At 47.3% G+C, this 25,923-nt stretch overlaps 1 protein-coding gene and 1 long non-coding RNA gene across 4 annotated transcripts in view; one reads left to right on the top strand and one right to left on the bottom strand.

The window, feature by feature from the left end:
- LOC311119037 (mothers against decapentaplegic homolog 9-like) overlaps nucleotides 1-25,923 on the top strand; it is a 33,927-nt gene that overhangs the window by 1,074 nt on the left and 6,930 nt on the right. For all 3 annotated transcript variants that reach the window (XM_084193794.1, XM_084193795.1, XM_084193793.1), the window contains exons 2-4: nucleotides 2,557-3,217; nucleotides 7,071-7,286; nucleotides 8,978-9,238. In XM_084193794.1, the coding sequence (XP_084049920.1) occupies nucleotides 2,980-3,217; nucleotides 7,071-7,286; nucleotides 8,978-9,238 (715 nt within the window). In that variant the 5' untranslated portion in view covers nucleotides 2,557-2,979. The remainder of the gene's footprint in view (nucleotides 1-2,556; nucleotides 3,218-7,070; nucleotides 7,287-8,977; nucleotides 9,239-25,923) is intronic.
- On the bottom strand, nucleotides 5,392-6,275 carry LOC311119038. The gene is made up of 3 exons (XR_014611898.1): nucleotides 6,163-6,275; nucleotides 5,951-6,026; nucleotides 5,392-5,792 (listed from the first exon to the last, which is right to left on the bottom strand). It is a non-coding gene; the product is annotated as an uncharacterized lncRNA (long non-coding RNA).

The raw sequence follows: 25,923 nt of genomic DNA, 5'->3' as shown, positions 1-25,923 counted from the left end.
AAATACAAACCTAGTAACCTGTGCAGTTACAGTCCTGCCTTTCCTACTGACATGTGGGCTAAAGATGTGGGCTAAAGATGAGGGCTAAAGATGTGGGCTAAAGATGAGGCTATTTCTTTCATGATTGTTTAATTCCGTTGTCAAGGCTAGTAGGTTTTTAATTGACCGTGACTGGCTGAAACACATTTTACAATTTTAGTCATTTAGCAGACGCTCTTATCCAGAGCAACTTACAGTTAGTGAGTGCACACAATTTTTTATTTTTTATGCTGGCCCCCCCGTGGGAATCGAACCCACAACCCTGGCGTTGCAAGTGCCGTGCTCTACCAACTGAGCTACACGGGGGGACTGCGTGTAAAGAGGTAGTCTCTGTCCTGTTTCCCATCCGATGATCAGTCACAGAATGAAACTCCCTTGCCTGCTGACCTATAGTGACGCTTGCTCCCGGCATATCAATACGGTGCTGTCGCCCTTACCTATAGTGACGCTTGCTCCCGGCATATCAATACGGTGCTGTCACGCCCTGACCTATAGTGACGCTTGCTCCCGGCATATCAATACGGTGCTGTCGCCCTTACCTATAGTGACGCTTGCTCCCGGCATATCAATACGGTGCTGTCGCGCCCTGACCTATAGAACTCTTGTTAGTTGAGTGTTGGGAGTGGAAGTTCTATGTTATTATTTCTATGTTTACGATCTAGGATTTATATGTCTATGCTTGGCCAGGTGTGGTTCCCAATCAGAGGCAGCTGTCGCTCGTTGTCTCTGATTGGGGACCATACTTAGGCAGCCTGTTTGCCTACCTTAGCTGTGGGATCTTGTTCCTGTGTTGGGCTTGTATTGTGTGTGTAGCCTTGGGCTTCACGTTACGTTGGTTTGTGTTTTATTATTAAATAAACACGTTCACATCGCACGCTGCACCTTGGTCTGACCCGTCTCTCAACGATCGTGATCTTACTTAGGTAGCCCAGTTAACATGGTGCGTCCAACTCACAACATGTTCCGCATTTTTTTGTTGCCCTACATTCTACGTACTATAGATTATAATGCAGATATAACATAATTATAACAATATTATATCAGTTTTGTCATGTCAGTCCAAGAGGTTCAAACATGAAGAGCGACAGATCATAAACAAAACAGTGAACTGGAGATTTTGAGGAGGAAAACGTAAGACTGAAACATTAGGTAATGTTTGGCAAAACCTTGCTGGACGGGAGCCAGCCTGACTAAAACAGAGAGAGAGAGAGAGAGCGAGAGAGAGAGGGAGCGAGCGAGGGGGAGAGGGGGAGAGGGAATGAGGGAGTGAGCGAGGGGGAGAGGGAATGAGGGAGTGAGCGAGGGGGAGAGGGAATGAGGGAGTCCTGGGAAAGAAAGAGGGCTATAGGTTGGGTTACCATAAACCACTTTGTGACAACAGCTGATATAAAATGGGCTTTATAAATCCATTTGACTGATTTGATATATAATCCCTATAGTCCCCATAGACTTGATGATTGATTTGATATACACTGCTCAAAAAAATAAAGGGAACACTAAAATAACACATCCTAGATCTGAATGAATGAAATAATCTTATTAAATACTTTTTTCTTTACATAGTTGAATGTGCTGACAACAAAATCACACAAAAATTATCAATGGAAATCAAATGTATCAACCCATGGAGGTCTGGATTTGGAGTCACCCTCAAAATTAAAGTGGAAAACCACACTACAGGCTGATCCAACTTTGATGTAATGTCCTTAAAACAAGTCAAAATGAGGCTCAGTAGTGTGTGTGGCCTCCACGTGCCTGTATGACCTCCCTACAACGCCTGGGCATGCTCCTGATGAGGTGGCGGATGGTCTCCTGAGGGATCTCCTCCCAGACCTGGACTAAAGCATCCGCCAACTCCTGGACAGTCTGTGGTGCAACGTGGCGTTGGTGGATGGAGCGAGACATGATGTCCCAGATGTGCTCAATTGGATTGATTTGATATATAATCCCTATAGTCCCCATAGATTTGATGATTGATTTGATATATAATCCCTATAGTCCCCATAGATTTGATGATTGATTTGATATATAATCCCTATAGTCCCCATAGACTTGATGATTGATTTGATATATAATCCCTATAGTCCCCATAGATTTGATGATTGATTTGATATATAATCGCTATAGTCCCCATAGATTTGATGATTTATTTGATATATAATCCCTATAGTCCCCATAGACTTGATGATTGATTTCATATATAATCCCTATAGTCCCCATAGACTTGATATATAATCCCTATAGTCCCCATAGATTTGATATATAATCCTTATAGTCCCCATAGACTTGATTCAGTGTCCAGCCCTAATTCTCTCCTAACAAAATCAATCCCAAGTCTTCTGTTGTATCAAACTTCTAATTCATTTGAGTCCTATCACTGACCAGCCACCGTTTCTGTTAAATTAGTGCCAAACTCTGTGCCTCTATGTGTGTGTGTGTGTGTGTGTGTGTGTGTGTGTGTGTGTGTGTGTGTGTGTTAAATTAGCACCTAACTCCGTCCCTCTCTTCTCTGGCCAGATGACTGAAACCCGACCGGGACTTGACTTCTGACTGTGTGAGGAATAACAATCACTACAGGAGGCTACCATTCTGACCACACCAGGAGAGAGAGAGAGAGAGAGAGAGAGAGAGAGAGAGAGAGAGAGAGAGAGAGAGAGAGAGGAAGAAAAATAAGATATTTGGGATGGTGGCAGCGTTCCAACATTCCCACCTCCGTTCCGGACTCCCTACTCCTGGTCTCTTCAGGAAGCAGAGAACCCCAACTTCTGTTTACATTGACACCTCACACTCCTCCTTGAGTTCCATCCAACCCTCGCTCCCTCGTTCCCTCACTCCTCTACCCGCGTGGGCCGTTAATCCATCCGTCACATCCCTCTATCCCCTTCCTCCCCCCCTCTCAACTCCGTCCATCACATTCCCTCACTCCTTCGTCCAAGTTGGATGTCTTATCCCTCCATCTCTCCATCCATTCATCCCTCCATCATGCACTCGTCCACCTCCATTACGTCACTCTTCTCCTTCACCAGCCCGGCAGTGAAGAGGCTGCTGGGATGGAAACAGGGGGATGAGGAGGAGAAGTGGGCGGAGAAGGCTGTGGACTCCCTGGTGAAGAAACTGAAGAAGAAGAAAGGAGTGATGGAGGAGCTGGAGAGAGCTCTCAGCTGCCCCGGACAGCCCAGTGAGTGACCCTGTGTGTGTGTGTGTGTGTGTGTGTGTGTGTGTGTGTGTGTGTGTGTGTGTGTGTGTGTGTGTGTGTGTGTGTGAGGTGTGTGTGTATTTGTGTGTTTTTGTGTGTGTGTGTGTTTGTGTATGTGTGTGTGTGTGTGAGGAGAGATAAAGAAGGATCTCACTTCATTTCACAGTTGTTCTCTGTACTTTCATGGATCTGGAATTAATTAAATTTATGAGGAGAAATTATTAAAGTGCAGTGAGCGGTGAGCACTTGTAGTCATCAATAATAGCCTCTAACCCCCCTCTCTACCTCCTCCTCCTCCTCTGTGTGTCTCTAACCCCCCTCTCTACCTCCTCCTCCTCCTCTGTGTATCTCTAACCCCCCTCTCTACCTCCTCCTCCTCCTCTGTGTGTCTCTAACCCCCCTCTCTACCTCCTCCTCTGTGTGTCTCTAACCCCCCTCTCTACCTCCTCCTCTGTGTGTCTCTAACCCCCCTCTCTACCTCCTCCTCTGTGTGTCTCTAACCCCCCTCTCTACCTCCTCCTCTGTGTGTCTCTAACCCCCCTCTCTACCTCCTCCTCTGTGTGTCTCTAACCCCCCTCTCTACCTCCTCCTCTGTGTGTCTCTAATCCCCCTCTCTACCTCCTCCTCCTCCTCTGTGTGTCTCTAACCCCCCTCTCTACCTCCTCCTCCTCCTCTGTGTATCTCTAACCCCCCTCTCTACCTCCTCCTCCTCTGTGTGTCTCTAACCCCCCTCTCTACCTCCTCCTCTGTGTGTCTCTAACCCCCCTCTCTACCTCCTCCTCTGTGTGTCTCTAACCCCCCTCTCTACCTCCTCCTCCTCTGTGTGTCTCTAACCCCCCTCTCTACCTCCTCCTCTGTGTGTCTCTAACCCCCCTCTCTACCTCCTCCTCCTCTGTGTGTCTCTAACCCCCCTCTCTACCTCCTCCTCTGTGTGTCTCTAACTCCCCTCTCTACCTCCTCCTCTGTGTGTCTCTAACCCCCCTCTCTACCTCCTCCTCTGTGTATCTCTAACTCCCCTCTCTACCTCCTCCTCCTCTGTGTGTCTCTAACCCCCCTCTCTACCTCCTCCTCTGTGTATCTCTAACCCCCCTCTCTACCTCCTCCTCCTCCTCTGTGTGTCTCTAACCCCCCTCTCTACCTCCTCCTCCTCCTCTGTGTGTCTCTAACCCCCCTCTCTACCTCCTCCTCTGTGTGTCTCTAACCCCCCTCTCTACCTCCTCCTCCTCTGTGTGTCTCTAACTCCCCTCTCTACCTCCTCCTCCTCCTCTGTGTGTCTCTAACCCCCCTCTCTACCTCCTCCTCTGTGTGTCTCTAACCCCCCTCTCTACCTCCTCCTCCTCTGTGTGTCTCTAACTCCCCTCTCTACCTCCTCCTCCTCCTCTGTGTGTCTCTAACCCCCCTCTCTACCTCCTCCTCTGTGTATCTCTAACCCCCCTCTCTACCTCCTCCTCCTCTGTGTGTCTCTAACCCCCCTCTCTACCTCCTCCTCCTCTGTGTGTCTCTAACCCCCCTCTCTACCTCCTCCTCTGTGTGTCTCTAACCCCCCTCTCTACCTCCTCCTCCTCCTCTGTGTGTCTCTAACCCCCCTCTCTACCTCCTCCTCCTCCTCTGTGTGTCTCTAACCCCCCTCTCTACCTCCTATTCTCTGTGTGTCTCTAACCCCCCTCTCTACCTCCTCCTCTGTGTGTCTCTAACCCCCCTCTCTACCTCCTCCTCTGTGTGTCTCTAACCCCCCTCTCTACCTCCTCCTCCTCCTCTGTGTGTCTCTAACCCCCCTCTCTACCTCCTCCTCCTCTGTGTGTCTCTAACCCCCCTCTCTACCTCCTCCTCTGTGTGTCTCTAACCCCCCTCTCTACCTCCTCCTCTGTGTATCTCTAACCCCCCTCTCTACCTCCTCCTCCTCTGTGTGTCTCTAACCCCCCTCTCTACCTCCTCCTCTGTGTGTCTCTAACCCCCCTCTCTACCTCCTCCTCCTCCTCTGTGTGTCTCTAACCCCCCTCTCTACCTCCTCCTCTGTGTGTCTCTAACCCCCCTCTCTACCTCCTCCTCCTCTGTGTGTCTCTAACCCCCCTCTGTACCTCCTCCTCTGTGTGTCTCTAACCCCCCTCTCTACCTCCTCCTCTGTGTGTCTCTAACCCCCCTCTCTACCTCCTCCTCCTCTGTGTATCTCTAACCCCCCTCTCTACCTCCTCCTCCTCTGTGTGTCTCTAACCCCCCTCTCTACCTCCTCCTCCTCTGTGTGTCTCTAACCCCCCTCTCTACCTCCTCCTCTGTGTGTCTCTAACCCCCCTCTCTACCTCCTCCTCTGTGTGTCTCTAACCCCCCTCTCTACCTCCTCCTCTGTGTGTCTCTAACCCCCCTCTCTACCTCCTCCTCTGTGTGTCTCTAACCCCCCTCTCTACCTCCTCCTCTGTGTGTCTCTAACCCCCCTCTCTACCTCCTCCTCCTCCTCTGTGTGTCTCTAACCCCCCTCTCTACCTCCTCCTCCTCCTCTGTGTGTCTCTAACCCCCCTCTCTACCTCCTCCTCCTCTGTGTGTCTCTAACCCCCCTCTCTACCTCCTCCTCCTCCTCTGTGTGTCTCTAACCCCCCTCTCTACCTCCTCCTCCTCCTCTGTGTGTCTCTAACCCCCCTCTCTACCTCCTCCTCTGTGTATCTCTAACCCCCCTCTCTACCTCCTCCTCCTCCTCTGTGTGTCTCTAATCCCCCTCTCTACCTCCTCCTCTGTGTGTCTCTAACCCCCCTCTCTACCTCCTCCTCCTCCTCTGTGTGTCTCTAACCCCCCTCTCTACCTCCTCCTCTGTGTGTCTCTAACCCCCCTCTCTACCTCCTCCTCTGTGTCTCTAACCCCCCTCTCTACCTCCTCCTCTGTGTCTCTAACCCCCCTCTCTACCTCCTCCTCTGTGTGTCTCTAACCCCCCTCTCTACCTCCTCCTCCTCTGTGTGTCTCTAACCCCCCTCTCTACCTCCTCCTCTGTGTGTCTCTAACCCCCCTCTCTACCTCCTCCTCTGTGTGTCTCTAACCCCCCTCTCTACCTCCTCCTCTGTGTATCTCTAACCCCCCTCTCTACCTCCTCCTCCTCCTCTGTGTGTCTCTAACCCCCCTCTCTACCTCCTCCTCCTCCTCTGTGTGTCTCTAACCCCCCTCTCTACCTCCTCCTCTGTGTGTCTCTAACCCCCCTCTCTACCTCCTCCTCCTCCTCTGTGTGTCTCTAACCCCCCTCTCTACCTCCTCCTCTGTGTGTCTCTAACCCCCCTCTCTACCTCCTCCTCCTCTGTGTGTCTCTAACCCCCCTCTCTACCTCCTCCTCTGTGTGTCTCTAACCCCCCTCTCTACCTCCTCCTCTGTGTGTCTCTAACCCCCCTCTCTACCTCCTCCTCCTCTGTGTGTCTCTAACCCCCCTCTCTACCTCCTCCTCTGTGTATCTCTAACCCCCCTCTCTACCTCCTCCTCCTCCTCTGTGTGTCTCTAACCCCCCTCTCTACCTCCTCCTCCTCCTCTGTGTGTCTCTAACCCCCCTCTCTACCTCCTCCTCCTCCTCTGTGTGTCTCTAACCCCCCTCTCTACCTCCTCCTCCTCTGTGTATCTCTAACCCCCCTCTCTACCTCCTCCTCTGTGTGTCTCTAACCCCCCTCTCTACCTCCTCCTCTGTGTGTCTCTAACCCCCCTCTCTACCTCCTCCTCTGTGTGTCTCTAACCCCCCTCTCTACCTCCTCCTCCTCTGTGTGTCTCTAACCCCCCTCTCTACCTCCTCCTCTGTGTGTCTCTAACCCCCTCTCTACCTCCTCCTCCTCCTCTGTGTGTCTCTAACCCCCCTCTCTACCTCCTCCAACAGGTAAGTGTGTGACCATCCCCCGGTCGTTGGACGGTCGTCTCCAGGTGTCCCACAGGAAGGGACTCCCCCACGTTATCTACTGTAGGGTGTGGCGCTGGCCCGACCTGCAGTCTCACCATGAGCTCAAGGCCTTAGAGTGCTGCGAATTCGCCTTCGGATCCAAACAGAAAGACATCTGTATCAACCCTTACCACTACAGACGGGTAGAGACACCAGGTATGTAGCTATATTAACCACTACAGACGGGTAGAGACACCAGGTATGTAGCTATATTAACCACTACAGACGGGTAGAGACACCAGGTATGTAGCTATATTAACCACTACAGACGGGTAGAGACACCAGGTATGTAGCTATATTAACCACTACAGACGGGTAGAGACACCAGGTATGTAGCTATATTAACCACTACAGACGGGTAGAGACACCAGGTATGTAGCTATATTAACCACTACAGACGGGTAGAGACACCAGGTATGTAGCTATGTTAACCACTACAGACGGGTAGAGACACCAGGTATGTAGCTATATTAACCACTACAGACGGGTAGAGACACCAGGTATGTAGCTATATTAACCACTACAGACGGGTAGAGACACCAGGTATGTAGCTATATCAACCACTACAGACGGGTAGAGACACCAGGTATGTAGCTATATTAACCACTACAGACGGGTAGAGACACCAGGTATGTAGCTATATTAACCACTACAGACGGGTAGAGACACCAGGTATGTAGCTATATTAACCACTACAGACGGGTAGAGACACCAGGTATGTAGCTATATTAACCACTACAGACGGGTAGAGACACCAGGTATGTAGCTATATTAACCACTACAGACAGGTAGAGACACCAGGTGAATTGCAGTACAGTGTACGGTGTTTGCCAGAATATTTGGTTCAGTGGACTTTTTTTTTGCCCAAGACCAGAGTCTAATTGCATCCTTTTCACTGTAGTGCACTACTTTTGACCAGGGCCCGCATAGGGAGTAGGGAGCCATTTCAGACGCATACCACTCGTGTACTTGTTTTGTTCCTGTGTTTTAATTGTCTTTGATGAAGGTCAGAAGGGATGTGGGATGAAATCTGATCTCAGCACAGTGTTCTGCCCATAGACAGACTGGATTTACAGTCATTTGATATGAGAAGAACTGTAATTATTGATCAAGCAGTGTCTCTCTCTCTCCTTAAGCCTTCATTCTTGTGTAGTTTTTCAGTAATGTGTCTGTTTGATGTTAATTCTGGCCTATGCTATGTCTCACCTTATCGCAGTGCATTTTCTTCTACGGAAAGCAAATATCTGTAAAAATCAGACAAAGAAATATCTAATCTCCATCTGTCTCTATCTCTCACTTTTTTTCCATCCTCCCCTCTCTCTCTCTCTGTCTGTCTCTGTATCTCTCTCTGTTTCTCTCTTTCTCTCTTTCTGCCTCTCTCTCTCTCTGTCTGTCTCTCTCTCTGTCTGTCTCTCTCTCTGTCTGTCTCTGTATCTCTCTCTGTTTCTCTCTTTATCTCTTTCTGCCTCTCTCTCTCTCTCTGTCTCTGTCTGTCTGTCTGTCTGTCTGTCTGTCTGTCTGTCTGTCTGTCTGTCTGTCTGTCTGTCTGTCTGTCTGTCTGTCTGTCTGTCTGTCTGTCTGTCTGTCTGTCTGTCTGTCTGTCTGTCTGTCTGTCTCTCGCTCTCTGTCTGTCTCTCTCTCTGTCTCTGTCTCTCTCTCTCTCTCTGTCTGTCTCTCTGTCTCTCTCTGTCTCTCTATCTCTCGCTCTTACTCTCCCCCTCTCTCTCTATCACTCTATCCCTCTGTCTCTCGTTATCTCTCCCTCTGCTCCTCCCTCTCCTCCTCCTCCTCCCTCTGCTCCTCCCTCCTCCTCCTCCTCCTCCCTCCCCCTCCTCTCCTTCTCTCAGTGCTCCCCCCGGTGTTGGTCCCCCGCCACAGTGAGTTTAATCCCCAGCACAGTCTACTGGCTAAGTTCCGGAACGCCTCTCTCCACAACGAGCCACTGATGCCACAGAACGCCACCTACCCAGACTCCTTCCCTCATCTCCCATGCACCTCCTTCTCCTCCCCCCCCTCCTCCTCCTCCCTCAATCAGTCCCCCACCCCTACCAGCTACCCTAACTCCCCCAGTAGTGCAGCAGAGCCAGCCAGCCCGTACCACATCACAGGTACTATCACTATTGCTACTACATACAAACATACACACTATACTTAATACTACATAACTACTACTACAAACATACACACTATACTTACTACTACATAACTACTACTACATTACTACTACCATTCTGTAACCAGGCCCTGCCACATTACAGGTAGGAACACGATTACTATATTACATTACTACTGTTAGCTATAACTCCTCCTCCTGCTGTTAGCTATAACTCCTCCTCCTGCTGCTAGCTATAACTCCTCCTACTGCTGCTAGCTATAACTCCTCCTACTGCTGCTAGCTGTAACTCCTCCTCCTGCTGTTAGCTATAACTCCTCCTACTGCTGCTGTTAGCTATAACTCCTCAACCTACTGCTGTTAGCTATAACTCCTCCTACTGCTGTTAGCTATAACTCCTCCTACTGCTGTTAGCTATAACTCCTCCTACTGCTGTTAGCTATAACTCCTCCTCCTCCTGCTGTTAGCTATAACTCCTCCTCCTCCTGCTGTTAGCTATAACTCCTCCTACTGCTGTTAGCTATAACTCCTCCTACTGCTGTTAGCTATAACTCCTCCTACTGCTGTTAGATATAACTCCTCCTACTACTGCTGCTAGCTATAACTCCTCCTACTGCTGTTAGATATAACTCCTCCTACTACTGCTGCTAGCTATAACTCCTCCTACTGCTGTTAGATATAACTCCTCCTACTACTGCTGTTAGCTATAACTCCTCCTACTGCTGTTAGCTATAACTCCTCCTCCTCCTGCTGTTAGCTATAACTCCTCCTACTGCTGCTGTTAGCTATAACTCCTCCTACTACTGCTGCTAGCTATAACTCCTCCTACTGCTGCTAGCTATAACTCCTCCTACTGCTGCTAGCTATAACTCCTCCTACTGCTGCTAGCTATAACTCCTCCTACTGCTGCTAGCTATAACTCCTCCTACTACTGCTGCTAGCTATAACTCCTCCTAATGCTGCTAGCTATAACTCCTCCTGCTGCTGCTAGCTATAACTCCTCCTACTGCTGTTAGCTATAACTCCTCCTACTGCTGCTGCTAGCTATAACTCCTCCTACTGCTGTTAGCTATAACTCCTCCTAATGCTGCTAGCTATAACTCCTCCTACTGCTGCTAGCTATAACTCCTCCTACTGCTGTTAGCTATAACTCCTCCTACTGCTGCTGTTAGCTATAACTCCTCCTACTGCTGTTAGCTATAACTCCTCCTAATGCTGCTAGCTATAACTCCTCCTACTGCTGCTAGCTATAACTCCTCCTACTACTGCTGTTAGCTATAACTCCTCCTACTGCTGTTAGCTATAACTCCTCCTACTGCTGTTAGCTATAACTCCTCCTACTGCTGTTAGATATAACTCCTCCTACTACTGCTGTTAGCTATAACTCCTCCTACTGCTGCTGTTAGCTATAACTCCTTCTACTGCTGTTAGCTATAACTCCTCCTACTGCTGCTAGCTATAACTCCTCCTACTGCTGTTAGCTATAACTCCTCCTACTGCTGCTGTTAGCTATAACTCCTTCTACTGCTGTTAGCTATAACTCCTCCTACTGCTGCTAGCTATAACTCCTCCTACTGCTGTTAGCTATAACTCCTCCTACTGCTGTTAGCTATAACTCCTTCTACTGCTGTTAGCTATAACTCCTCCTACTGCTGCTAGCTATAACTCCTCCTACTGCTGTTAGCTATAACTCCTCCTACTGCTGCTGTTAGCTATAACTCCTCCTACTGCTGTTAGCTATAACTCCTCCTACTACTGCTGTTAGCTATAACTCCTCCTACTGCTGCTGTTAGCTATAACTCCTCCTCCTCCTGCTGTTAGCTATAACTCCTCCTACTGCTGTTAGCTATAACTCCTCCTCCTACTGCTGCTGTTAGCTATAACTCCTCCTACTGCTGCTGTTAGCTATAACTCCTCCTACTGCTGTTAGCTATAACTCCTCCTCCTCCTGCTGTTAGCTATAACTCCTCCTCCTCCTGCTGTTAGCTATAACTCCTCCTACTGCTGTTAGCTATAACTCCTCCTACTGCTGTTAGCTATAACTCCTCCTACTGCTGTTAGATATAACTCCTCCTACTACTGCTGCTAGCTATAACTCCTCCTACTGCTGTTAGATATAACTCCTCCTACTACTGCTGCTAGCTATAACTCCTCCTACTGCTGTTAGATATAACTCCTCCTACTACTGCTGTTAGCTATAACTCCTCCTACTGCTGTTAGCTATAACTCCTCCTCCTCCTGCTGTTAGCTATAACTCCTCCTACTGCTGCTGTTAGCTATAACTCCTCCTACTACTGCTGCTAGCTATAACTCCTCCTACTGCTGCTAGCTATAACTCCTCCTACTGCTGCTAGCTATAACTCCTCCTACTGCTGCTAGCTATAACTCCTCCTACTGCTGCTAGCTATAACTCCTCCTACTACTGCTGCTAGCTATAACTCCTCCTAATGCTGCTAGCTATAACTCCTCCTGCTGCTGCTAGCTATAACTCCTCCTACTGCTGTTAGCTATAACTCCTCCTACTGCTGCTGCTAGCTATAACTCCTCCTACTGCTGTTAGCTATAACTCCTCCTAATGCTGCTAGCTATAACTCCTCCTACTGCTGCTAGCTATAACTCCTCCTACTGCTGTTAGCTATAACTCCTCCTACTGCTGCTGTTAGCTATAACTCCTCCTACTGCTGTTAGCTATAACTCCTCCTAATGCTGCTAGCTATAACTCCTCCTACTGCTGCTAGCTATAACTCCTCCTACTACTGCTGTTAGCTATAACTCCTCCTACTGCTGTTAGCTATAACTCCTCCTACTGCTGTTAGCTATAACTCCTCCTACTGCTGTTAGATATAACTCCTCCTACTACTGCTGTTAGCTATAACTCCTCCTACTGCTGCTGTTAGCTATAACTCCTTCTACTGCTGTTAGCTATAACTCCTCCTACTGCTGCTAGCTATAACTCCTCCTACTGCTGTTAGCTATAACTCCTCCTACTGCTGCTGTTAGCTATAACTCCTTCTACTGCTGTTAGCTATAACTCCTCCTACTGCTGCTAGCTATAACTCCTCCTACTGCTGTTAGCTATAACTCCTCCTACTGCTGTTAGCTATAACTCCTTCTACTGCTGCTAGCTATAACTCCTCCTACTGCTGTTAGCTATAACTCCTCCTACTGCTGCTGTTAGCTATAACTCCTCCTACTGCTGTTAGCTATAACTCCTCCTACTACTGCTGTTATCTATAACTCCTCCTACTGCTGCTGTTAGCTATAACTCCTCCTCCTCCTGCTGTTAGCTATAACTCCTCCTACTGCTGTTAGCTATAACTCCTCCTCCTACTGCTGCTGTTAGCTATAACTCCTCCTACTGCTGCTGTTAGCTATAACTCCTCCTCCTCCTGCTGTTAGCTATAACTCCTTCTACTGCTGTTAGCTATAACTCCTCCTCCTCCTGCTGTTAGCTATAACTCCTCCTACTGCTGTTAGCTATAACTCCTCCTCCTCCTGCTGTTAGCTATAACTCCTCCTACTGCTGTTAGCTATAACTCCTCCTACTGCTGCTAGCTATAACTCCTCCTACTGCTGTTAGCTATAACTCCTCCTACTGCTGTTAGCTATAACTCCTCCTCCTCCTGCTGTTAGCTATAACTCCTCCTACTACTGCTGCTAGCTATAACTCCTCCTACTGCTGTTAGCTATAACTCCTCCTACTGCTGCTGTTAGCTATAACTCCTCCTACTGCTGTTAGCTATAACTCCTCCTACTACTGCTGCTAGCTATAACTCCTCCTACTGCTGTTAGCTATAACTCCTCCTACTGCTGCTGTTAGCTATAACTCCTCCTACTGCTGCTAGCTATAACTCCTCCTACTGCTGCTAGCTATAACTCCTCCTACTACTGCTGTTAGCTATAACTCCTCCTACTACTGCTGTTAGCTATAACTCCTCCTACTGCTGCTGTTAGCTATAACTCCTCCTACTGCTGTTAGCTATAACTCCTCCTACTGCTGCTGTTAGCTATAACTCCTCCTACTGCTGTTAGCTATAACTCCTCCTACTACTGCTGCTAGCTATAACTCCTCCTACTGCTGTTAGCTATAACTCCTCCTACTGCTGCTGTTAGCTATAACTCCTCCTACTGCTGCTAGCTATAACTCCTCCTACTGCTGCTAGCTATAACTCCTCCTACTACTGCTGTTAGCTATAACTCCTCCTACTGCTGCTGTTAGCTATAACTCCTCCTACTGCTGCTAGCTATAACTCCTCCTCCTACTGCTGCTAGTTATAACTCCTCCTACTGCTGCTGCTAGCTATAACTCCTCCTACTGCTGCTAGCTATAACTCCTCCTACTGCTGCTAGCTATAACTCCTCCTCCTGCTGCTGTTAGCTATAACTCCTCCTGCTGCTGTTAGCTATAACTCCTCCTACTGCTGTTAGCTATAACTCCTCCTCCTCCTGCTGTTAGCTATAACTCCTCCTACTGCTGTTAGCTATAACTCCTCCTACTACTGCTGCTAGCTATAACTCCTCCTACTGCTGTTAGCTATAACTCCTCCTACTGCTGTTAGCTATAACTCCTCCTACTGCTGTTAGCTATAACTCCTCCTACTGCTGTTAGCTATAACTCCTCCTACTGCTGTTAGCTATAACTCCTCCTACTGCTGTTAGCTATAACTCCTTCTACTGCTGTTAGCTATAACTCCTCCTACTGCTGCTAGCTATAACTCCTCCTACTGCTGTTAGCTATAACTCCTCCTACTGCTGCTGCTAGCTATAACTCCTCCTACTGCTGTTAGCTATAACTCCTCCTAATGCTGCTAGCTATAACTCCTCCTACTGCTGCTAGCTATAACTCCTCCTACTGCTGTTAGCTATAACTCCTCCTACTGCTGCTGTTAGCTATAACTCCTCCTACTGCTGTTAGCTATAACTCCTCCTAATGCTGCTAGCTATAACTCCTCCTACTGCTGCTAGCTATAACTCCTCCTCCTACTGCTGTTAGCTATAACTCCTCCTCCTACTACTGCTGCTGTTAGCTATAACTCCTCCTCCTCCTGCTGTTAGCTATAACTCCTCCTACTGCTGCTAGCTATAACTCCTCCTACTGCTGCTAGCTATAACTCCTCCTACTGCTGCTAGCTATAACTCCTCCTACTGCTGCTAGCTATAACTCCTCCTACTGCTGCTAGCTATAACTCCTCCTACTGCTGCTAGCTATAACTCCTCCTACTGCTGCTGTTAGCTATAACTCCTCCTACTGCTGCTAGCTATAACTCCTCCTACTACTGCTGTTAGCTATAACTCCTCCTACTGCTGCTGTTAGCTATAACTCCTCCTACTGCTGCTAGCTATAACTCCTCCTACTGCTGCTAGCTATAACTCCTCCTACTGCTGTTAGCTATAACTCCTCCTACTGCTGCTGTTAGCTATAACTCCTCCTACTGCTGTTAGCTATAACTCCTCCTAATGCTGCTAGCTATAACTCCTCCTACTGCTGCTAGCTATAACTCCTCCTCCTACTGCTGTTAGCTATAACTCCTCCTCCTACTACTGCTGCTGTTAGCTATAACTCCTCCTCCTCCTGCTGTTAGCTATAACTCCTCCTACTGCTGCTAGCTATAACTCCTCCTACTGCTGCTAGCTATAACTCCTCCTACTGCTGCTAGCTATAACTCCTCCTACTGCTGCTAGCTATAACTCCTCCTACTGCTGCTAGCTATAACTCCTCCTACTGCTGCTAGCTATAACTCCTCCTACTGCTGCTGTTAGCTATAACTCCTCCTACTGCTGCTAGCTATAACTCCTCCTACTACTGCTGTTAGCTATAACTCCTCCTACTGCTGCTGTTAGCTATAACTCCTCCTACTGCTGCTAGCTATAACTCCTCCTACTGCTGTTAGCTATAACTCCTCCTCCTACTGCTGCTAGCTATAACTCCTCCTACTACTGCTGCTAGCTATAACTCCTCCTACTGCTGTTAGCTATAACTCCTCCTACTACTGCTGCTAGCTATAACTCCTCCTACTGCTGTTAGCTATAACTCCTCCTACTACTGCTGTTAGCTATAACTCCTCCTCCTACTGCTGCTAGTTATAACTCCTCCTACTGCTGCTGCTAGCTATAACTCCTCCTACTGCTGCTAGCTATAACTCCTCCTACTGCTGCTAGCTATAACTCCTCCTCCTGCTGCTGTTAGCTATAACTCCTCCTACTGCTGTTAGCTATAACTCCTCCTCCTCCTGCTGTTAGCTATAACTCCTCCTACTGCTGTTAGCTATAACTCCTCCTACTACTGCTGCTAGCTATAACTCCTCCTACTGCTGTTAGCTATAACTCCTCCTACTGCTGTTAGCTATAACTCCTCCTACTGCTGTTAGCTATAACTCCTCCTACTGCTGTTAGCTATAACTCCTCCTACTGCTGTTAGCTATAACTCCTTCTACTGCTGTTAGCTATAACTCCTCCTACTGCTGTTAGCTATAACTCCTCCTACTACTGCTGTTAGCTATAACTCCTCCTACTGCTGCTAGCTATAACTCCTCCTACTACTGCTACTAGCTATAACTCCTCCTAATGCTGCTAGCTATAACTCCTCCTACTGCTGCTAGCTATAACTCCTCCTACTGCTGTTAGCTATAACTCCTCCTAATGCTGTTAGCTATAACTCCTTCTACTGCTGTTAGCTATAACTCCTCCTACTGCTGTTAGCTATAACTCCTCCTACTACTGCTGTTAGCTATAACTCCTCCTACTGCTGCTAGCTATAACTCCTCCTACTACTGCTACTAGCTATAACTCCTCCTAATGCTGCTAGCTATAACTCCTCCTACTGCTGCTAGCTATAACTCCTCCTACTGCTGTTAGCTATAACTCCTCCTAATGCTGCTAGCTATAACTCCTCCTACTGCTGCTAGCTATAACTCCTCCTACTGCTGTTAGCTATAACTCCTCCTACTGCTGCTGTTAGCTATAACTCCTCCTACTGCTGTTAGCTATAACTCCTCCTAATGCTGCTAGCTATAACTCCTCCTACTGCTGCTAGCTATAACTCCTCCTCCTACTGCTGTTAGCTATAACTCCTCCTCCTACTACTGCTGCTGTTAGCTATAACTCCTCCTCCTCCTGCTGTTAGCTATAACTCCTCCTACTGCTGCTAGCTATAACTCCTCCTACTGCTGCTAGCTATAACTCCTCCTACTGCTGCTAGCTATAACTCCTCCTACTGCTGCTAGCTATAACTCCTCCTACTGCTGCTAGCTATAACTCCTCCTACTGCTGCTAGCTATAACTCCTCCTACTACTGCTGCTAGCTATAACTCCTCCTACTACTGCTGTTAGCTATAACTCCTCCTACTGCTGTTAGCTATAACTCCTCCTACTGCTGTTAGCTATAACTCCTCCTACTGCTGCTAGCTATAACTCCTCCTACTGCTGCTAGCTATAACTCCTCCTACTGCTGTTAGCTATAACTCCTCCTCCTACTGCTGTTAGCTATAACTCCTCCTACTGCTGCTAGCTATAACTCCTCCTACTGCTGTTAGCTATAACTCCTCCTCCTACTGCTGCTAGCTATAACTCCTCCTACTGCTGTTAGCTATAACTCCTCCTACTGCTGCTGTTAGCTATAACTCCTCCTAATGCTGCTAGCTGTAACTCCTCCTACTGCTGCTGTTAGCTATAACTCCTCCTCCTGCTGCTAGCTATAACTCCTCCTACTGCTGCTGTTAGCTATAACTCCTCCTACTGCTGCTAGCTATAACTCCTCCTACTGCTGTTAGCTATAACTCCTCCTACTGCTGCTGTTAGCTATAACTCCTACTACTGCTGTTAGCTATAACTCCTCCTACTGCTGTTAGCTATAACTCCTCCTACTGCTGTTAGCTATAACTCCTCCTACTGCTGTTAGCTATAACTCCTCCTACTGCTGTTAGCTATAACTCCTCCTACTGCTGTTAGCTATAACTCCTCCTACTACTGCTAGCTATAACTCCTCCTACTGCTGCTAGCTATAACTCCTCCTCCTACTGCTGCTGCTAGCTGTAACTCCTCCTACTGCTGTTAGCTATAACTCCTCCTACTGCTGTTAGCTATAACTCCTCCTACTGCTGCTAGCTATAACTCCTTCTACTGCTGTTAGCTATAACTCCTCCTAATGCTGCTAGCTATAACTCCTCCTACTGCTGCTAGCTATAACTCCTCCTACTGCTGTTAGCTATAACTCCTCCTACTGCTGTTAGCTATAACCCCTCCTACTGCTGCTAGCTATAACTCCTCCTACTGCTGCTAGCTATAACTCCTCCTACTGCTGTTAGCTATAACTCCTCCTACTGCTGTTAGATATAACTCCTCCTACTACTGCTGCTAGCTATAACTCCTCCTACTGCTGTTAGATTTAACTCCTCCTACTGCTGCTAGCTATAACTCCTCCTAATGCTGCTAGCTATAACTCCTCCTACTACTGCTGCTAGCTATAACTCCTCCTACTACTGTTAGCTATAACTCCTCCTACTGCTGTTAGCTATAACTCCTCCTCCTGCTGTTAGCTATAACTCCTCCTACTACTGCTGCTAGCTATAACTCCTCCTACTACTGCTGTTAGCTATAACTCCTCCTACTGCTGTTAGATATAACTCCTCCTACTACTGCTGCTAGCTATAACTCCTCCTACTGCTGTTAGATATAACTCCTCCTACTACTGCTGCTAGCTATAACTCCTCCTACTACTGCTGTTAGATTTAACTCCTCCTACTGCTGTTAGCTATAACTCCTCCTACTGCTGTTAGCTATAACTCCTCCTACTGCTGTTAGCTATAACTCCTCCTACTGCTGCTAGCTATAACTCCTCCTACTGCTGTTAGCTATAACTCCTCCTACTACTGCTGCTAGCTATAACTCCTCCTACTACTGCTGTTAGCTATAACTCCTCCTACTACTGCTGTTAGATTTAACTCCTCCTACTGCTGTTAGCTATAACTCCTCCTACTACTGCTGTTAGCTATAACTCCTCCTACTGCTGCTGTTAGCTATAACTCCTCCTACTGCTGCTGTTAGCTATAACTCCTCCTACTGCTGCTGTTAGCTATAACTCCTCCTAATGATGCTAGCTATAACTCCTCCTACTGCTGCTAGCTATAACTCCTTCTACTGCTGCTAGCTATAACTCCTCCTACTGCTGTTAGCTATAACTCCTCCTACTGCTGCTGTTAGCTATAACTCCTCCTACTGCTGCTAGCTATAACTCCTCCTACTGCTGCTAGCTATAACTCCTCCTAATGCTGCTAGCTATAACTCCTCCTACTGCTGCTAGCTATAACTCCTCCTACTGCTGTTAGCTATAACTCCTCCTAATGCTGCTAGCTATAACTCCTCCTACTGCTGCTAGCTATAACTCCTCCTACTGCTGTTAGCTATAACTCCTCCTACTACTGCTGCTAGCTATAACTCCTCCTACTACTGCTGTTAGCTATAACTCCTCCTACTGCTGTTAGCTATAACTCCTCCTACTGCTGTTAGCTATAACTCCTCCTACTGCTGCTAGCTATAACTCCTCCTACTGCTGCTAGCTATAACTCCTCCTACTGCTGTTAGCTATAACTCCTCCTCCTACTGCTGTTAGCTATAACTCCTCCTACTGCTGCTAGCTATAACTCCTCCTACTGCTGTTAGCTATAACTCCTCCTCCTACTGCTGCTAGCTATAACTCCTCCTACTGCTGTTAGCTATAACTCCTCCTACTGCTGCTGTTAGCTATAACTCCTCCTAATGCTGCTAGCTGTAACTCCTCCTACTGCTGCTGTTAGCTATAACTCCTCCTCCTGCTGCTAGCTATAACTCCTCCTACTGCTGCTGTTAGCTATAACTCCTCCTACTGCTGCTAGCTATAACTCCTCCTACTGCTGTTAGCTATAACTCCTCCTACTGCTGCTGTTAGCTATAACTCCTCCTACTGCTGTTAGCTATAACTCCTCCTACTGCTGTTAGCTATAACTCCTCCTACTACTGCTAGCTATAACTCCTCCTATTGCTGTTAGCTATAACTCCTCCTACTGCTGCTAGCTATAACTCCTCCTCCTACTGCTGCTGCTAGCTGTAACTCCTCCTCCTGCTGCTAGCTATAACTCCTCCTACTGCTGCTGTTAGCTATAACTCCTCCTACTGCTGCTAGCTATAACTCCTCCTACTGCTGTTAGCTATAACTCCTCCTACTGCTGCTGTTAGCTATAACTCCTCCTACTGCTGTTAGCTATAACTCCTCCTACTGCTGTTAGCTATAACTCCTCCTACTACTGCTAGCTATAACTCCTCCTATTGCTGTTAGCTATAACTCCTCCTACTGCTGCTAGCTATAACTCCTCCTCCTACTGCTGCTGCTAGCTGTAACTCCTCCTACTGCTGTTAGCTATAACTCCTCCTACTGCTGTTAGCTATAACTCCTCCTACTGCTGTTAGCTATAACTCCTCCTCCTGCTGCTAGCTATAACTCCTCCTACTACTGCTAGCTTTAACTCCTGCTCCTGCTGCTAGCTATAACTCCTCCTACTGCTGTTAGCTATAACTCCTCCTACTGCTGTTAGCTATAACTCCTCCTACTGCTGCTAGCTATAACTCCTTCTACTGCTGTTAGCTATAACTCCTCCTAATGCTGCTAGCTATAACTCCTCCTACTGCTGCTAGCTATAACTCCTCCTACTGCTGCTAGCTATAACTCCTCCTCCTACTGCTAGCTATAACTCCTCCTACTGCTGTTAGCTATAACTCCTCCTACTGCTGTTAGCTATAACCCCTCCTACTGCTGCTAGCTATAACTCCTCCTACTGCTGCTAGCTATAACTCCTCCTACTGCTGTTAGCTATAACTCCTCCTACTGCTGTTAGATATAACTCCTCCTACTACTGCTGCTAGCTATAACTCCTCCTACTGCTGTTAGATTTAACTCCTCCTACTGCTGCTAGCTATAACTCCTCCTAATGCTGCTAGCTATAACTCCTCCTACTACTGCTGCTAGCTATAACTCCTCCTACTACTGTTAGCTATAACTCCTCCTACTGCTGTTAGCTATAACTCCTCCTCCTGCTGTTAGCTATAACTCCTCCTACTACTGCTGCTAGCTATAACTCCTCCTACTACTGCTGTTAGCTATAACTCCTCCTACTGCTGTTAGATATAACTCCTCCTACTACTGCTGCTAGCTATAACTCCTCCTACTGCTGTTAGATATAACTCCTCCTACTACTGCTGCTAGCTATAACTCCTCCTACTGCTGTTAGCTATAACTCCTCCTACTGCTGCTAGCTATAACTCCTCCTACTGCTGTTAGCTATAACTCCTCCTACTACTGCTGCTAGCTATAACTCCTCCTACTACTGCTGTTAGCTATAACTCCTCCTACTACTGCTGTTAGATTTAACTCCTCCTACTGCTGTTAGCTATAACTCCTCCTACTACTGCTGTTAGCTATAACTCCTCCTACTGCTGCTGTTAGCTATAACTCCTCCTCCTACTACTGCTGCTGTTAGCTATAACTCCTCCTCCTCCTGCTGTTAGCTATAACTCCTCCTACTGCTGCTAGCTATAACTCCTCCTACTGCTGCTAGCTATAACTCCTCCTACTGCTGCTAGCTATAACTCCTCCTACTGCTGCTAGCTATAACTCCTCCTACTGCTGCTAGCTATAACTCCTCCTACTGCTGCTAGCTATAACTCCTCCTAATGCTGCTAGCTATAACTCCTCCTACTGCTGCTAGCTATAACTCCTCCTACTGCTGTTAGCTATAACTCCTCCTAATGCTGCTAGCTATAACTCCTCCTACTGCTGCTAGCTATAACTCCTCCTACTGCTGTTAGCTATAACTCCTCCTACTACTGCTGCTAGCTATAACTCCTCCTACTACTGCTGTTAGCTATAACTCCTCCTACTGCTGTTAGCTATAACTCCTCCTACTGCTGTTAGCTATAACTCCTCCTACTGCTGCTAGCTATAACTCCTCCTACTGCTGCTAGCTATAACTCCTCCTACTGCTGTTAGCTATAACTCCTCCTAATGCTGCTAGCTATAACTCCTCCTACTGCTGCTAGCTATAACTCCTCCTACTGCTGTTAGCTATAACTCCTCCTACTACTGCTGCTAGCTATAACTCCTCCTACTACTGCTGTTAGCTATAACTCCTCCTACTGCTGTTAGCTATAACTCCTCCTACTGCTGTTAGCTATAACTCCTCCTACTGCTGCTAGCTATAACTCCTCCTACTGCTGCTAGCTATAACTCCTCCTACTGCTGTTAGCTATAACTCCTCCTCCTGCTGCTAGCTATAACTCCTCCTACTGCTGCTGTTAGCTATAACTCCTCCTACTGCTGCTAGCTATAACTCCTCCTACTGCTGTTAGCTATAACTCCTCCTACTGCTGCTGTTAGCTATAACTCCTCCTACTGCTGTTAGCTATAACTCCTCCTACTGCTGTTAGCTATAACTCCTCCTACTACTGCTAGCTATAACTCCTCCTATTGCTGTTAGCTATAACTCCTCCTACTGCTGCTAGCTATAACTCCTCCTCCTACTGCTGCTGCTAGCTGTAACTCCTCCTACTGCTGTTAGCTATAACTCCTCCTACTGCTGTTAGCTATAACTCCTCCTACTGCTGTTAGCTATAACTCCTCCTCCTGCTGCTAGCTATAACTCCTCCTACTACTGCTAGCTTTAACTCCTGCTCCTGCTGCTAGCTATAACTCCTCCTACTGCTGTTAGCTATAACTCCTCCTACTGCTGTTAGCTATAACTCCTCCTACTGCTGCTAGCTATAACTCCTTCTACTGCTGTTAGCTATAACTCCTCCTAATGCTGCTAGCTATAACTCCTCCTACTGCTGTTAGCTATAACTCCTCCTACTACTGCTGTTAGCTATAACTCCTCCTACTGCTGCTGTTAGCTATAACTCCTCCTCCTACTACTGCTGCTGTTAGCTATAACTCCTCCTCCTCCTGCTGTTAGCTATAACTCCTCCTACTGCTGCTAGCTATAACTCCTCCTACTGCTGCTAGCTATAACTCCTCCTACTGCTGCTAGCTATAACTCCTCCTACTGCTGCTAGCTATAACTCCTCCTACTGCTGCTAGCTATAACTCCTCCTACTGCTGCTAGCTATAACTCCTCCTAATGCTGCTAGCTATAACTCCTCCTACTGCTGCTAGCTATAACTCCTCCTACTGCTGTTAGCTATAACTCCTCCTAATGCTGCTAGCTATAACTCCTCCTACTGCTGCTAGCTATAACTCCTCCTACTGCTGTTAGCTATAACTCCTCCTACTACTGCTGCTAGCTATAACTCCTCCTACTACTGCTGTTAGCTATAACTCCTCCTACTGCTGTTAGCTATAACTCCTCCTACTGCTGTTAGCTATAACTCCTCCTACTGCTGCTAGCTATAACTCCTCCTACTGCTGCTAGCTATAACTCCTCCTACTGCTGTTAGCTATAACTCCTCCTCCTACTGCTGTTAGCTATAACTCCTCCTACTGCTGCTAGCTATAACTCCTCCTACTGCTGTTAGCTATAACTCCTCCTCCTACTGCTGCTAGCTATAACTCCTCCTACTGCTGTTAGCTATAACTCCTCCTACTGCTGCTGTTAGCTATAACTCCTCCTAATGCTGCTAGCTGTAACTCCTCCTACTGCTGCTGTTAGCTATAACTCCTCCTCCTGCTGCTAGCTATAACTCCTCCTACTGCTGCTGTTAGCTATAACTCCTCCTACTGCTGCTAGCTATAACTCCTCCTACTGCTGTTAGCTATAACTCCTCCTACTGCTGCTGTTAGCTATAACTCCTACTACTGCTGTTAGCTATAACTCCTCCTACTGCTGTTAGCTATAACTCCTCCTACTACTGCTGTTAGCTATAACTCCTCCTACTGCTGTTAGCTATAACTCCTCCTACTGCTGTTAGCTATAACTCCTCCTACTGCTGTTAGCTATAACTCCTCCTACTACTGCTAGCTATAACTCCTCCTACTGCTGTTAGCTATAACTCCTCCTACTGCTGCTAGCTATAACTCCTCCTCCTACTGCTGCTGCTAGCTGTAACTCCTCCTACTGCTGTTAGCTATAACTCCTCCTACTGCTGTTAGCTATAACTCCTCCTACTGCTGTTAGCTATAACTCCTCCTCCTGCTGCTAGCTATAACTCCTCCTACTACTGCTAGCTTTAACTCCTGCTCCTGCTGCTAGCTATAACTCCTCCTACTGCTGTTAGCTATAACTCCTCCTACTGCTGTTAGCTATAACTCCTCCTACTGCTGCTAGCTATAACTCCTTCTACTGCTGTTAGCTATAACTCCTCCTAATGCTGCTAGCTATAACTCCTCCTACTGCTGCTAGCTATAACTCCTCCTACTGCTGTTAGCTATAACTCCTCCTACTGCTGTTAGCTATAACCCCTCCTACTGCTGCTAGCTATAACTCCTCCTACTGCTGCTAGCTATAACTCCTCCTACTGCTGTTAGCTATAACTCCTCCTACTGCTGTTAGATATAACTCCTCCTACTACTGCTGCTAGCTATAACTCCTCCTACTGCTGTTAGATTTAACTCCTCCTACTGCTGCTAGCTATAACTCCTCCTAATGCTGCTAGCTATAACTCCTCCTACTACTGCTGCTAGCTATAACTCCTCCTACTACTGTTAGCTATAACTCCTCCTACTGCTGTTAGCTATAACTCCTCCTCCTGCTGTTAGCTATAACTCCTCCTACTACTGCTGCTAGCTATAACTCCTCCTACTACTGCTGTTAGCTATAACTCCTCCTACTGCTGTTAGATATAACTCCTCCTACTACTGCTGCTAGCTATAACTCCTCCTACTGCTGTTAGATATAACTCCTCCTACTACTGCTGCTAGCTATAACTCCTCCTACTACTGCTGTTAGATTTAACTCCTCCTACTGCTGTTAGCTATAACTCCTCCTACTGCTGTTAGCTATAACTCCTCCTACTGCTGTTAGCTATAACTCCTCCTACTGCTGCTAGCTATAACTCCTCCTACTGCTGTTAGCTATAACTCCTCCTACTACTGCTGCTAGCTATAACTCCTCCTACTACTGCTGTTAGCTATAACTCCTCCTACTACTGCTGTTAGATTTAACTCCTCCTACTGCTGTTAGCTATAACTCCTCCTACTACTGCTGTTAGCTATAACTCCTCCTACTGCTGCTGTTAGCTATAACTCCTCCTACTGCTGCTGTTAGCTATAACTCCTCCTACTGCTGCTGTTAGCTATAACTCCTCCTAATGATGCTAGCTATAACTCCTCCTACTGCTGCTAGCTATAACTCCTTCTACTGCTGCTAGCTATAACTCCTCCTACTGCTGTTAGCTATAACTCCTCCTACTGCTGCTGTTAGCTATAACTCCTCCTACTGCTGCTAGCTATAACTCCTCCTACTGCTGCTAGCTATAACTCCTCCTAATGCTGCTAGCTATAACTCCTCCTACTGCTGCTAGCTATAACTCCTCCTACTGCTGTTAGCTATAACTCCTCCTAATGCTGCTAGCTATAACTCCTCCTACTGCTGCTAGCTATAACTCCTCCTACTGCTGTTAGCTATAACTCCTCCTACTACTGCTGCTAGCTATAACTCCTCCTACTACTGCTGTTAGCTATAACTCCTCCTACTGCTGTTAGCTATAACTCCTCCTACTGCTGTTAGCTATAACTCCTCCTACTGCTGCTAGCTATAACTCCTCCTACTGCTGCTAGCTATAACTCCTCCTACTGCTGTTAGCTATAACTCCTCCTCCTACTGCTGTTAGCTATAACTCCTCCTACTGCTGCTAGCTATAACTCCTCCTACTGCTGTTAGCTATAACTCCTCCTCCTACTGCTGCTAGCTATAACTCCTCCTACTGCTGTTAGCTATAACTCCTCCTACTGCTGCTGTTAGCTATAACTCCTCCTAATGCTGCTAGCTGTAACTCCTCCTACTGCTGCTGTTAGCTATAACTCCTCCTCCTGCTGCTAGCTATAACTCCTCCTACTGCTGCTGTTAGCTATAACTCCTCCTACTGCTGCTAGCTATAACTCCTCCTACTGCTGTTAGCTATAACTCCTCCTACTGCTGCTGTTAGCTATAACTCCTACTACTGCTGTTAGCTATAACTCCTCCTACTGCTGTTAGCTATAACTCCTCCTACTGCTGTTAGCTATAACTCCTCCTACTGCTGTTAGCTATAACTCCTCCTACTGCTGTTAGCTATAACTCCTCCTACTACTGCTAGCTATAACTCCTGCTATTGCTGTTAGCTATAACTCCTCCTACTGCTGCTAGCTATAACTCCTCCTCCTACTGCTGCTGCTAGCTGTAACTCCTCCTACTGCTGTTAGCTATAACTCCTCCTACTGCTGTTAGCTATAACTCCTCCTACTGCTGTTAGCTATAACTCCTCCTCCTGCTGCTAGCTATAACTCCTCCTACTACTGCTAGCTTTAACTCCTGCTCCTGCTGCTAGCTATAACTCCTCCTACTGCTGTTAGCTATAACTCCTCCTACTGCTGTTAGCTATAACTCCTCCTACTGCTGCTAGCTATAACTCCTTCTACTGCTGTTAGCTATAACTCCTCCTAATGCTGCTAGCTATAACTCCTCCTACTGCTGCTAGCTATAACTCCTCCTACTGCTGCTAGCTATAACTCCTCCTCCTACT

Source organism: Coregonus lavaretus, assembly GCF_964263955.1.
Source record: "Coregonus lavaretus genome assembly, contig: HAP1_SCAFFOLD_513, whole genome shotgun sequence".
Classification (NCBI taxonomy): Eukaryota; Metazoa; Chordata; class Actinopteri; order Salmoniformes; family Salmonidae; genus Coregonus; species Coregonus lavaretus.
Note: the sequence above shows the minus strand (reverse complement) of the source record. Positions and strands in the feature narration are given on the sequence as shown.